Source organism: Mchenga conophoros, linkage group LG1 (assembly GCF_057382185.1).
Source record: "Mchenga conophoros isolate Kocher_MC1m ecotype Shallow Benthic linkage group LG1, M_conophoros_male_GT1.1, whole genome shotgun sequence".
In the NCBI taxonomy this organism is placed as follows: Eukaryota; Metazoa; Chordata; class Actinopteri; order Cichliformes; family Cichlidae; genus Mchenga; species Mchenga conophoros.
The window spans coordinates 4,726,734-4,739,625 of NC_140526.1; the positions used below are offsets into that span (position 1 = coordinate 4,726,734).

At 39.1% G+C, this 12,892-nt stretch overlaps 1 protein-coding gene across 3 annotated transcripts in view; it reads right to left on the reverse strand.

The window, feature by feature from the left end:
• LOC146582770 (protein MTSS 2-like) overlaps positions 1-12,892 on the reverse strand; it is a 78,458-nt gene that overhangs the window by 44,805 nt on the left and 20,761 nt on the right. For all 3 annotated transcript variants that reach the window (XM_085288714.1, XM_085288629.1, XM_085288805.1), the window contains exon 3: positions 12,479-12,552. In XM_085288714.1, coding sequence (XP_085144840.1) covers positions 12,479-12,552 — 74 coding nt within the window. The remainder of the gene's footprint in view (positions 1-12,478; positions 12,553-12,892) is intronic.

Below are 12,892 nucleotides of genomic sequence, written 5' to 3' on the forward strand. Positions count from 1 at the left end.
AATAAAAAGGAAAATCAATGGAAAGTACATTTGTGCATCTTAACAACCTGATATTGATCTGATATCTTTTACTGTTACCGTAAATGTTCAAACCTGAGTTTCAGTTTAGGTGGAGTATCAATCCTACAGCACATGGTTTTCACAAGGAAAACTCTGAATCCAGATCGGAACACCTCACCCACTGGTAAGAACAGTTTAAACAAAGCTGTTGTCTGATGCCAGAGTAGGCGGAGGTGCGGAGGTGCTTCCCTCAGCACCGGCTGTTGAGTGGCTGGTTTTCTAAGCTGTCTGCAGTTCCTAACCTCTTGAGGCTACATGACACATGATCTTAAAGTGCTCTCACTGCTCTGGCAAATACTTAGAAAGCCACTCAGTATTGGGTTCAAGGGAAAGCTTATCTCCGTCACAAATTCACCCTGTTGCTGTCTGTGCATATGTGCATTCTCCTGTATCATGCATTGAAATGGCCAGCTGAACATTTCTGTGGCCACTGCTCTTCAAACTTCTCACAACGCATTTACAAAAGTTCAAAAAGGAGCACACACAAAGAACAGAGGGTTAACACTACAGTGCTCTCCACATACTTGAAGTCACTGTCAAGTATTCTAATCCATACATTGTTAAAATAGCATTTGACTGAGTCATGGGATCCAGTCCAGAGTTATGTTTTTTCCCTTATAATAACAGAAATTTGTTGCCAGTGGGGTGAGCTAATCTGCCTTTCTGTCTTTTACAATTTTAACACAGAAAATTTCCAAAAATGGCCCTGAAACAAGGGACTGCACTCTATATTTATCTCAGTGACGTGATGTATTTTTAAAGGAACATTTTAACATTTTTGAAAACAAACTGGCCGTAATAAAGTTGATGCCACAGTATATATATATATATGGTCTAAAGTCACTAAATGAAACAATAAAATGTGTTATTCCCAAGAATAATGCACATATTTTAGTAATCTGGTGAATTACAAAAAACTGGGATAAACCAGAACTTCTACATGTTAAATACTGCAATCTGTTGTTACATGTTCTTTACAAGAGATGCTTTATGGAGTGCAAGAAATTTTCCTTCCAAATAAGGTCAGGAGGTCAAATCTGGAAGTTGTGCAAGACCAACATCCTTCAAGGCTACTTGCTGGTACTCTTAAATAAATCATATTTTCTTTTAGCGTCAGTGTTTGTGTTTGTGCCATTTTGGCTGCTTTCTCTTAAAACACATTTTTAGATAAACTCACAAATTTTCCACAAAACTGCTCAGTGTGGTTTCCTGGCATGTTGGTTTGCACGCCGAGGACACACAGGGCTTACAACAGGGAGAAGTGCTTAGAGTTAATTGGTATGCAGTGAACACATTCTCTCACAAAACAAAAAAATTACACGTGAATATAAAGGTTGCTGTGCAGTTGTGTGGCAACTGCCTATAATTGCATATTAACTGTTGTTATCATTATAAATGTTTGGCAAACTTTTGATTAATTCTTGACTTTGTCCCTGAAAAACCAAAACACATGTGAAGAGGAACATAAAAATCATTTATTATTTTATGCTTTTCTATGCATTGGGTTTCATAACATCAGATAGTAGTTTGCCATTATGTAAAGCAAAAGTTAAAGGGTAAAGTGTGTTATATTTACATGCCATGAAATGTCCTTTGAAGCTAATTAAATTGCCTCAAAGGACAGGATCTAAGATATGGTTATAATTTATGAATAATAAATGCACATATGACACCGTGGAATCACCAGTCAGAGCTATGCCATCACAACCAGAGTTAGGCTTGTCTCTGCTGAGTCATGCACTGCAGTGATCTAAATATAGCATTGTGGGTAATGTAGTCTGAGCATCATGTATGCACGTCTGCTGTTCTGCACATTATTGATCCCCCAAGGAGCAAAATAATGTATAGAACTGGCTCTGAGAACATGAGACAAACAAAAGAATGATGGTCCATGACTGTCACAGTAAGTGGGAGTGAGTGATGGCATGTTATACATGGAGCCTCGAGCCATAACTCCTTCATATTATTTTCTTTTTCTACTTTTATTGTTCTTTTTTAATACATTTGCTCATAAAATAAAAAGAAAACATGCAGAAGAATAAGGGGTTCGATTTTTCCCCAAAAGATAACACACTGGCATCTGTGTGCCACTGTTGCCATGGCAACACAATTATTGGGCTAGCTGCAGACCTGAGAGAGAGAGGGGATGAAGGGGATGCAAAAAATATGAATGGGAGAGGAGTCGGCGTAGATATCCCTGCATCTGTACAGGTACTGCGTCCATTATGAGGGAACATTATGGCACGAGATGTTACTCACATGACAAATAAAATAATGTAAAGAAAAGCAGATTCATTGAACAGAAATAAAATCAATTGAATTGTTTAACTGTACTAAAGTATTTAATGTTGAATACAGATTTCATTACTACTCAAAAGTCAAGCCAGTTTCTCAATTTGAAATTTACTAGTTGCAGAAGGTATGGTGTGAAATTGCAGGTGTGCAAGTGAAAAGAATTGAAGCAGCACTGACAGCAGTCCAGACGTTTGCAGGAAGTATGGAGACGCAAAGCTGGTCTGGGTTTGTATTTTATGTCCCAGAAAATCACAATTTTATTGGTAACTCTTGTAGTGAAAGATAGAACGATTGCTGCATGTTTAACATTCCACAGATATAAAGTCCTTCCTCCTAACATTACAGAACACAAAGAAGTTGTTCAGCATGTAATACATATTGCACAGCAACATTCACTTTGTATCAGACTATGAGTGATGCTAAAATCAGGGAGAATCCCTTTAAGATCATAACAGGTCGAGATTGGACATGTAATTCTGTGTGTGTGTGTGTGCGTGTGTGTGTGTGTGTGTGTGTGTGTGTGTGTGTGTGTGAGAGTGTGTGCGCGCGCGCATGCAGCTGAGCCAGCACCAGCCACACCGGTTATCACGCCTGGCTGATGGTCGTTAATGCTGAGGATTAACACCTAACTCTCACATAGCTGTCAGCAAACACATGTACACACCATTATACTAGCTTTTCTCTAACTGCTGCAAGAGTTGCATCAGTATTTTGAGAAACTTAGTAAAAAAGTTATTAAATGCTAAAAGTGAAAATAGAAGCATGTAAATGTAAAAGAAAACCTTGTGCTTCAAATTGTTCCTGACAAAACTCCTAAAACACAAAGATACATAAGCACACTCACACTGCTCCTCCGCCCAGCCTCTTTACTGATTAAACAGGATTGGGCCCTGGAGCAGTGAGACTCACTGAGCTCAGCTTCCCATGCTTACTGAGCGAGGACATTGCATGTGTGTCTCAGTGTGTGTGTGTGTGTTTGTGTGTCCAATAGAGCATGTCCTGTGTTGTTGACCTCTGGGACAATACTGCACTGTGACATGAGGAAATGTCCACAGAGAGCTGCCAGAGACAGACAGAGCGATGGAGGGAAGGAAAAGGCCAATCGAGGAACAGGAATTGTGAGAAACACAAAAATTTGATAGGAGAAACATGTTGTGAAGAAAGAGATGGCAAAGGGGGGAAAAAGAGAAAACGTGAGGAGGAACGCAATATTTGGATTAAGTGAGGAGGGAGAGAAGAGCGATGGAGGGGCTGCAGGGAGGGAAATAGATTCACAGTGGCCGAGGCTTAATTAAAAACAATAATGTTGTTTTGTTGCCCTCCACAACAACAGACCCCTCAGCCATGGCCTACTTAGAGAGAGGGGGAGGGGAGGGTAAGAAAGAAAGAAAGCAAGAAAGAAAACAAGAAAGAAAGAAATTATCATTACAACATCTCGGTGTAGTTAGGCACAGAATTAGACACTTATTTGGATGTATGAACTGACCCTCAATCTAGCAAACGGCTTACCCTACCTACAACCAAAATTTGTTCTGTTCAGCATTTCATATTATACAACATTAACAAACCTACAGTAAGATCAGGGCTGACATAGCATGTTACAAAATAACAATGTAAAAGCGAATCATTGAATTCTAAAAAAACACATAGGTTTGGTGACGTTGTGTCATAGCTTTTTTTTTTTTTTTTTTTGAGACCATAAATCAAAGGTATCAAACTATTTCCATGTGGTAATCTCACAAATTTGTCAAATACAAAATACACATTAGCATAACACGTGAGGATTATCCTCGTAAGCAAAGGAAAACAAGACAAATTTAAAGTTGTGCTTTTAGATAAGTACGCTTTTGCACAGTTTGCGTACACTAAGCAGAAAGTGTATTAGCTAAATGTTACCTTTATGCTAGTTAGACGCCCGCTTAGTTTTGTGTTTGTGCATGTGTAAAAACTCGTGTCTTTAGAAACTCCAGGTATTGCAGTTATTTCTCTGTACCTTCCTCCTTTTATTCCTTACTCGCCGTGCCTTCATGAAGAAGCTACATGCTGCCTTTTACACAGTAATACTTTAAATCCCAGCAATGGCACTAATTTATCCTAATTTAGCCAAACTTAAATTGCACCTAGCTTTTATGTCACACCGTTTTTAAGTACCACTCTGGGGTTTAGGTAAGGACAAGAGCTGACTTAACCTGATGCTAACCTGGTTATGTATAGGACAAAATCTCGCTTCAAACATTTTGGTTGCATGATGAACTCTTCCAGCTCCAGTGCGTCTCCAGTTGACCGTGAATGGCATGCTGTCTGTGAAAGGCAATTAAACCATCTTTCTCAGATTTCTCCTCTCCTCTTGGCAACAACATGGCTATTTTTTCTCTGCCACCACGTCCCTCTTTTTCTCACACACTCACTCTCTCGCTTGCTTTCTCCCTCCTTGTTGCCTGGCAACCAAGCTCATAAATGTGATCCCACTTGTCTGCGATTGGCTCAAGAGAGAGGGTAGATCCACGTTAGAGTCAGAGACAGAAAATGGGTAGACACGAATGCATCACGCACCAGAGTTATAAATGTAAAAATATCGAGCAACTGAAATGAAAAATCAAAAGTATCTGGAGCGCAGAGTACAACTAACATACTCTTTCCACTGTGTATGTCTGTGTGCTCATGACTGGTATAATATACATATGTTTACACTCATGCCCAGGAGCTAATATATATGCATATCAGAACTGCATATGTAGAGGTAAAAGTGTGTGTGTGTGTGTGTGTGTGTGTGTGTGTGTGTGTGTGTGTGTGTGTGTGTGTGTGTGTGTGTGTGTGTGTGTGAGGAGAGGATTTATCTCTGTGCACTTGTATTAAACAGCAGGTGGTCCTTGGAGGAGGTGCCATGCTCCAAGCTGAATAAGGGAAACCGCTCTTGCTGAGTTGCATGTGTGCGTTTGAGTAGCTGTATTAACTTAAGTGGCCCCACATCTGCAGGTTACGTCTCCCCCCCACACACAGGGAGTGTCACTGACGCCAGCATGGAGAACCCTGCCAGCTAGAATGTGCTGAATACTTTTACTAAGAGATTAATAAAAAAATATTAACCCCCGCAATAAAACCATCACCACCACCACACACACCCACAGACATAAACACTGTTCCTTTATTATGCAGCACATAGTTTTTCATTCATAGCGCTTCTGCAATAAAATGTCTCAGTAGGCCAGTTTCTTACATATGAATCTCCACCCCCTCACACATGAATGACTCTTTAGACAGTCAGCTCAGTAAATCCCATCAGGAGAGTAAAGAACAAAAAACGTAAATAGTCAACTTAAAACAACAAATTGACTCCATATCAGTAAAAGTTACTCATTAGCAGATGAAATGCCTGATTAATTACTGTGGTAACATCGCATCTGCATGTAAATTATTGTTAAGATATCCTCACGTAATGTTTACATTTTAGCTGCATTGGTGCCAAAGGAAACAATATGATATGATTTTTACCTGCCCATCTCCAGCAGCCTACTTTACAAACGAGCACCACTGAATAGTTAGACATTGTGTGTAAAGGGTGTTGGAGAAAGTCGTCATCTTTAATTGCTGAATGGCAACATGTTGCCATATTTAAGAATAACAGAAGTTATATCATGTATGTATTTATATGAAATATATACACAATAATGATTATAGTAAAAGATAAGATTTTGCACGAGTACAATAAAGACTGTGAGGGTGATGGAGTCCAGGATTCAGAGCTCAAAGATGGCAGCCGTGTAACACAATGTAAAACTGTTCTCTTGCACTCGCCAGCAGGCTCTGATATTGTTTTGGTGCCACTCTGGCACTTTGTGGCCTGTGCCCAGCACGTGATGCGCACGTACATAAAACCAGTGCTGGGTAAAGCTGAAGTTCAGCCACTGTCTTAGCTGAGCTTGGTCATATTTATAATGACAGCACAGGCCTGTCACTGAAGACCGCCTCACATTTCTCCAGAGCAGCCCTCTGTCCATTCTCTGCCTTTATTGCTTTCTATACTCGACTCTCTCAAGCATGGACCTCTGTGTTTTCATGCAGTGATAACTCCATTGCTCTGAGGTCAGAACAATCCTTTACTGTTTCTATCATTTCCTTAACCAATTATCTTTCATCTCTTCACACTGCATCACTGTGCTTTGAATCTAAGATTCTTTATTTGCAGCACATGCATTCTTCTTCTTTTTGTCTCCTTTTAAATGTGCTGTGTGTAGCACTTTTTAAGCACCAATAAACCCTGCTCCAATTAAAAACCTTACCTTGTTAAAATTACTGTAAACATGTAAGACCACAGCCAGGATAATTGGCAGCCTCCATGTCATATTGTTGGTATATAGTGCTAGTCTTTCTGAAAATCAAGGCCACATTTCCCATAAACTTCATTACTTCCTGACCTCCAGCTCACTTCCTCTGGATTTACTGACACAGATAAACACATTAGAAATTAGTTTTCCAGCATGTTTTCTCTCCTCTCGACCATCTGCAGTTGTGATAAACCTGACTTTTGTTTCTCCTTTCGTATTTATTTTAGAAAATCATGAAACTATAAAGTTCCAGTGTAATGCCACTGTATGCATTCAATCCACACTGGATGATGTTTTACACCAACTGAGAGCCAACACATGCAACCGAGGTTCTTCTGTTTCCATCTAGTTTACAGTGCTTAGGTTTGTCTGATGACTTTAGTCACTGAACAGCGATATAATAGACATCAAAGTGCACAAACTTCAGGAGAACCGTAAGCTTATTTGGATTTTCTCGGTGTGTTTGTATTCCCAGAACACAAGTTGATGATATCAGGACATTGTTTGAAGGTGTCCTTTCTCACACTCCATTAACCATGTTCTCACTTTTGGAATAATTCTATGTGGTTTAGGCGAGGGTATCACCCGAGTGCTGGATGGATATGCAGGAGGTAGGACACATGCTACTGCTCAATAAAAACACAATGAAAATTGCTGTTTGCACACACTGTTGTTCATATTCTATATAAAGAGTGCAAAACTTTTTGCGTTCTGTGGGCATATTGTATTTCTAAATCCAATCATATATATTCTAAATCACAATCTCTTCATTTATCCACCAACTGCAACTGTACAAGTCGGAAGAATAACAGAGAAATTTGGCTCTTGGCATATGCATGATTGTGTGCACACAAGTGTTGGTGTGCATTAAAAAGATTTATGATATTCATTACGTATCTGGGTGCAGGCAGGGAGCCTGGCAATAGAACCACCAGGCATTCTGTACCATCAGATCATCATCTTCCTCTCTTTTTCCCTTTCTCTCTCTGTCACACACACACACACACACACACACACACACACACACACACACACACACACACACACACACACACACACACAGGGCACTTTATTGCTGCACACAGTGCCAAATATGCATAGTGAGAGTCCTGGGACTGACCCAGGTTTTACTGCTGTGATTGCAGAGAGAGGACAGATATGAGGGAGGGTGTGTGTGGATACAGATGCCTCAGCATCATTAACATCATCATCTTCATCATCATCAATATTGCATGAATAAAACACATGAGTAAAACAACAAATCTCATACATGATGACAAGTCACAAAAGGCTTTTTTGGGACTTACGATTATCATGACATCCTGTCTCATTTACAGCCACCTCTGTCAGGAAATGAAAGAGGTGGCTGTAATGGCTGTAATAAACGCTATGGAACAAAATATTAAGTTTGCCACACATGATATAAATAGAATATTCCAGCCACAGCCCAGATCTCTTCAAGAACAACAGGTTAAATAAAATAAACAAATATATAATACAAATATTCTACAAGTTGTCAAATTCTCATGTCATGCTGCAAAAAGAAACATGAAATATTATCGCTGTATTTGCATCTTTATATGAGGGTGGTGACAGAAGTGGGCAGATATTATCAGTAAAAGAATTCAAACAAACGGGTGTGAATCTGCATATCAACAATTTTATACAGATTTTATTGACAGTAGAAACTGTTACTGTAGATAATTTCCATCATCTGAAAAATATCTTTATATATTTTCCAGCATTAAAACTTTGAGCCCATGTTACCCACTCAAAGTTTTGAGTTTGCCAGTGAACTAAGAAAAAAAACTACAAAAGCCCACTCTGTAACTTAAACAAAAGCCAAAACAACAAAAGGAATAGGTTTTGCTGGGAAAACCTTCAGTTAATCTCTTTGTATAAACACACACACAAACACACTCGCATGTAAAACACAGTTTTCCCTCAGGGGCGCTGCGGAAAGTGAATGTTTGGGCCATAAGACAGGGGTGGAGAGCACATCTGAAAGTGCACTCCCACACCAGGGAATTCACAAATAATTGTTCACTTCCTACTGCTGGATTTCACCCACTTGTTAAATGTCTTTCACACACACACACACACACACACACACACACACACACACACACACACACGCGCACTGAAATATAACATAAATGGTCCTGTCACAAAGATCCAGACTGTTCATCAGAGGCTCTTTCTACTTTCTATACTGATGAGTCATTCCTGTTAGAGTCCATTTGTCAGACTGCGATACAGATGCGTCTCTTTCTCAGTGTGTGATGTTCTATAATAGATTTGTTAAATGGATGCAGGCAGGAGACGGCACCAATAATGATGCTCTCTGTCTCCCTGCCACTTGCTATATCAATGTGCTACTTATTACAGTGTGTATGAATCAAGCCCAAAGGGTACTGATGATCCTGTGCTCTGCTCTAGTACTGACAGTCCCATTTGGAAGGCTGGATTGGGAATGTTTTCATTACGGCTGTCAAACAAATTTTAAGTGAACTGAAACGCTGCAAAATGTTATCAAGTGAAAAAAAAAACAGGCTCCTATTATTCATGGAATATTTCTCAAAGTCTTGACAGCTAATGATTCATGTTATCGTTCACCATCTTGTGAAACTTGCCGTGAACTATTTTAGTTCTTAGAAACAGAAGAAAGAAAAGCCTTATGTGGCAGTTCATTTCGAAAACAAGTTGAAATTTTCATGCGACAGCGTGCAGGACTCCCTACCCAGACCAGCACAATGCGGCTGTTACATTTACAGCTTAATGAAGCCTCCAGTTGAGGACTTGTGAGATGTCAAACCAGGAACTCTCAAGATTTGTTCCTGGGTTTTTTTCTATTCAGATCAAATTTACTTTTGATTTTTCTGTGACTGGAGTTGTACACACAGTTGTTCACTGGCCGTTTCTGCCTGTAGTTGAAGGCTGATGTTTCAGAGACTCAGCAGCCTTATTTAATTAACAAAAGGGTTTTCTGCTGAGTCAGCACGATTTAAAAAGTTTTCTAATGATGAATTAGCCTTTAAATATTCCATCAGGGAACACGTTGTGCCACTGAAACACACAACTCTGTACATTTTTCTACGCAGTCCCTCATAAAAGATTTCTGATTAATGATCAATTTATTCTCATCTTTCTTCCAAAAACAGGGACGTTTCAAAATGTCCCCAAACCCTTCACCGCTGCTGTACATGCCCCTCAGAGAAGGATCCCCAACTTATCTAACTAATGAAGCTGACATGTATTATTCAAAAGTATTTTATTATTTGTACTGACATGATATTTGATGTATGTTTCTCTCAAGATTAACCCTTTACAGACAAGTCATTTCTAGTGTTATTAGAGGATATTTTTATATACTTTTTATTTAATTTTACATTTTTTATGTTGAAAATCAAGTTCGGTCAAGGTGATCAAACTGACTAAAATCACGTCTTTCACTATTTGTTTGACCTGCTGATTGGTAAAATACAAAGAGTTCACTCTCTGTGATTTAGCCTGGTCACAAAAGTGTCCACTATCGTTTGCGTTCAGTGTGTATAGCTAATGTTAGCATGCTAACACTAGAAGGGGATAGCTATCAGCTATCTGATATCTGTGTGCTACAGAGTCTGCTCACACTAGCATCTAGCTGAAACCTCTATGAGTAAATAATATGTCTGGACACAGTCTGCTGTTAATACCTGATAAACACAAATAACTAAAAAGTATGTGTTTTGGTAGATAGTCTATATTTTCTTTCTTATTAGGGGTTAGATGAGGATTTGGAGAGGAAGACTAACACAGAAATGTGTGCATCTGTAAATGCTAACAGGGTGGCTTTAAAACAAAGCCACGCTCTATTTTTATATGTAAGTGGGAAAAGTCACAAACGCCAGGTAATGAATTTTTCAGTCTCGATCTATGTTTTCTCCTGGGGTCATCTATATTCATTATTTTCTCCTAACAAAATTAAAAGTGGCCACATTAGGTAAGATAAACAGTTTTCTTAGTTTTTGTCATTGTGTGTGTGTGTGTGTGTGTGTGTGTGTGTGGCACATATAATGAGCTGACAAAGCATGGTGACTTCCTGTCTGGCCTGTAAAAGCAGCATGATCTTCCTGTATCCTCTGCTATAGGAGCCCACCTGGGGCTGCAGACACACACCACATACACTGTCTGGCAGCTGCACCTAATAAGCTACATGGATGGAGAAATTCCCTGTATTACGGTCTCGGTCATCTTCCTCACTTTCCTCAGTGGTACCGTACTATTCACGTGGTTGCCGGTGGGCGATGAATGTTTGTCTGACCTTCTTAGCTCTCATCCCACACTCTCTTAAAACTTGTGCCAAGCTTTAAGCCTACGCACAGAATATCAAGTGTGTCAAGAGTGTCAAGCCAAACACACAAGAAAACAATCCATAGCCCATAAGTCTATAAACTCAGTTGAATTTTTGGCTGAGTACCATGCAGAAAAAAAAAATGTAACAACATTAATCATGGGCATTTTAGGAATTTAAGATGTGAATCAACTTGCTAGAAAGCAACCAAACAGCTGTTTAAAGTTACAATTGTTTGGCACATTACCCACAGGTTTTACCGGCTGTGTATAATGTGCACATTTTTTGTAAGCTCTTCTTAGGAAACATGATCCATGGAATTGTAGCAAAAATGACAATTAGACAAAGTTTAAAGTGCAGTAGTCGCATTGCACACAATTCAAGCTGTTTATTTGCTACATAAAGTGAGAACTTCACTATCATTCTGCACCTCTGTCAGCAACAATCACCCAGTGAGCTTTACAAGCATTTCTCACCCTAAAATACATTTTTTTGCTACACCTTCCAAAATCATTGGGTACAAAAACAATCTGAGGCTATACTTCTGGAGCTACTTCCTACTTCACACTGAGCTTACTGTTGTGTCATTCATGAATTATGAAGATTTCACACCTATTACATGACCGACTTGATTCATTTGACGCAAAAACAACTTATCACTTTCATTTATAGATATGAGTTTTAGTCATTTTGGTCTGTTTTTCTGCACCCTGCATTTGGCATTACTCACACTTTACTCACTCACCAATCAGCATTAACATGTTGGTTTACTGATGCTGACGCTTGATGCTGGCTTTTATGTGTATTCACCATGACCAATATGAAAATACGGAAAAAATCTTAGTTATTCCTCCGATACAGTAGTTGGAGTACTGGGGACTGTAACTATTCTGCAGGTTGCTGATGTTCAAACATTACCTCTGTGAGAACTTTCTCAATAACTCAAAAACTCTTACAGTACTTTGACAAGAAAGAATGAAGGACTATTTTTGTGTGTCTCAAAAAGACTCCATGGAATAAAAATAATAACCAATACTTTCCATTTCTTTTCTTTCCCAGCAATAAAATCCTGATGCACGTATTTTTTGTCCCCTGTTGCCTCAGTGTTTAAAAGGTGTTTCCCATTGCATTGGGATGCCTGATAAAATGCATCCTGCTACAAAAATAGATTTGATTGACCTCTCTGAGGTACTTCCATCATGTTTTTGTCTCTGTAAACAGCAGTAAACTTGTTTTGAAGTTTGGGACAAAGTTTACCTCGAGGACACTGGAAACACTTTCATGAGTAAGATGGCTCTTTAGAAGGCTGGTTGATAATATCTCAACAACATAATAATACTCTTGATAGTTCTGCAATGTGGAGGGCATTTCAGAAAAGCAACAACAGAAGACACAGAGCCTACAGTTCTCTGAGCAAGTCGCTGTTTCTTTCTTACAAACCCGCAGACACACGTTGTTATCCTACCTCTGGTGTTGGTAGCCATGTCTGCCACCTTCTGAAAGGCATCAAGGAAGGCCACGGCAGCCAACACAGTGGTTCTATGGACAGAAAAAAAGCATTTTGACAAAACTTCAGCCTGACTTCACATGATATTAGGATATTATGGTATTATGGAATTTATACATAGACTATATTTAAAACTGTATATAAAAATGGAGCTGTACCAACAATACCTGCTGCTGTGTCAGTTTTAAAGCCTTAACTTCCTCAACTCATTTTAAGTGAGGTTTGGATTTAAATGAAAAGGGTACAAGATTTCTCTAAGGCCTCTCACTAATAAAAACATTTTAACAACTAAAATATCAAATAGATGAACACTTTAATTTCATTCATTGTCATTTCTGATTCATCTTTTGGATGCGACAGTGGGCATGTCTG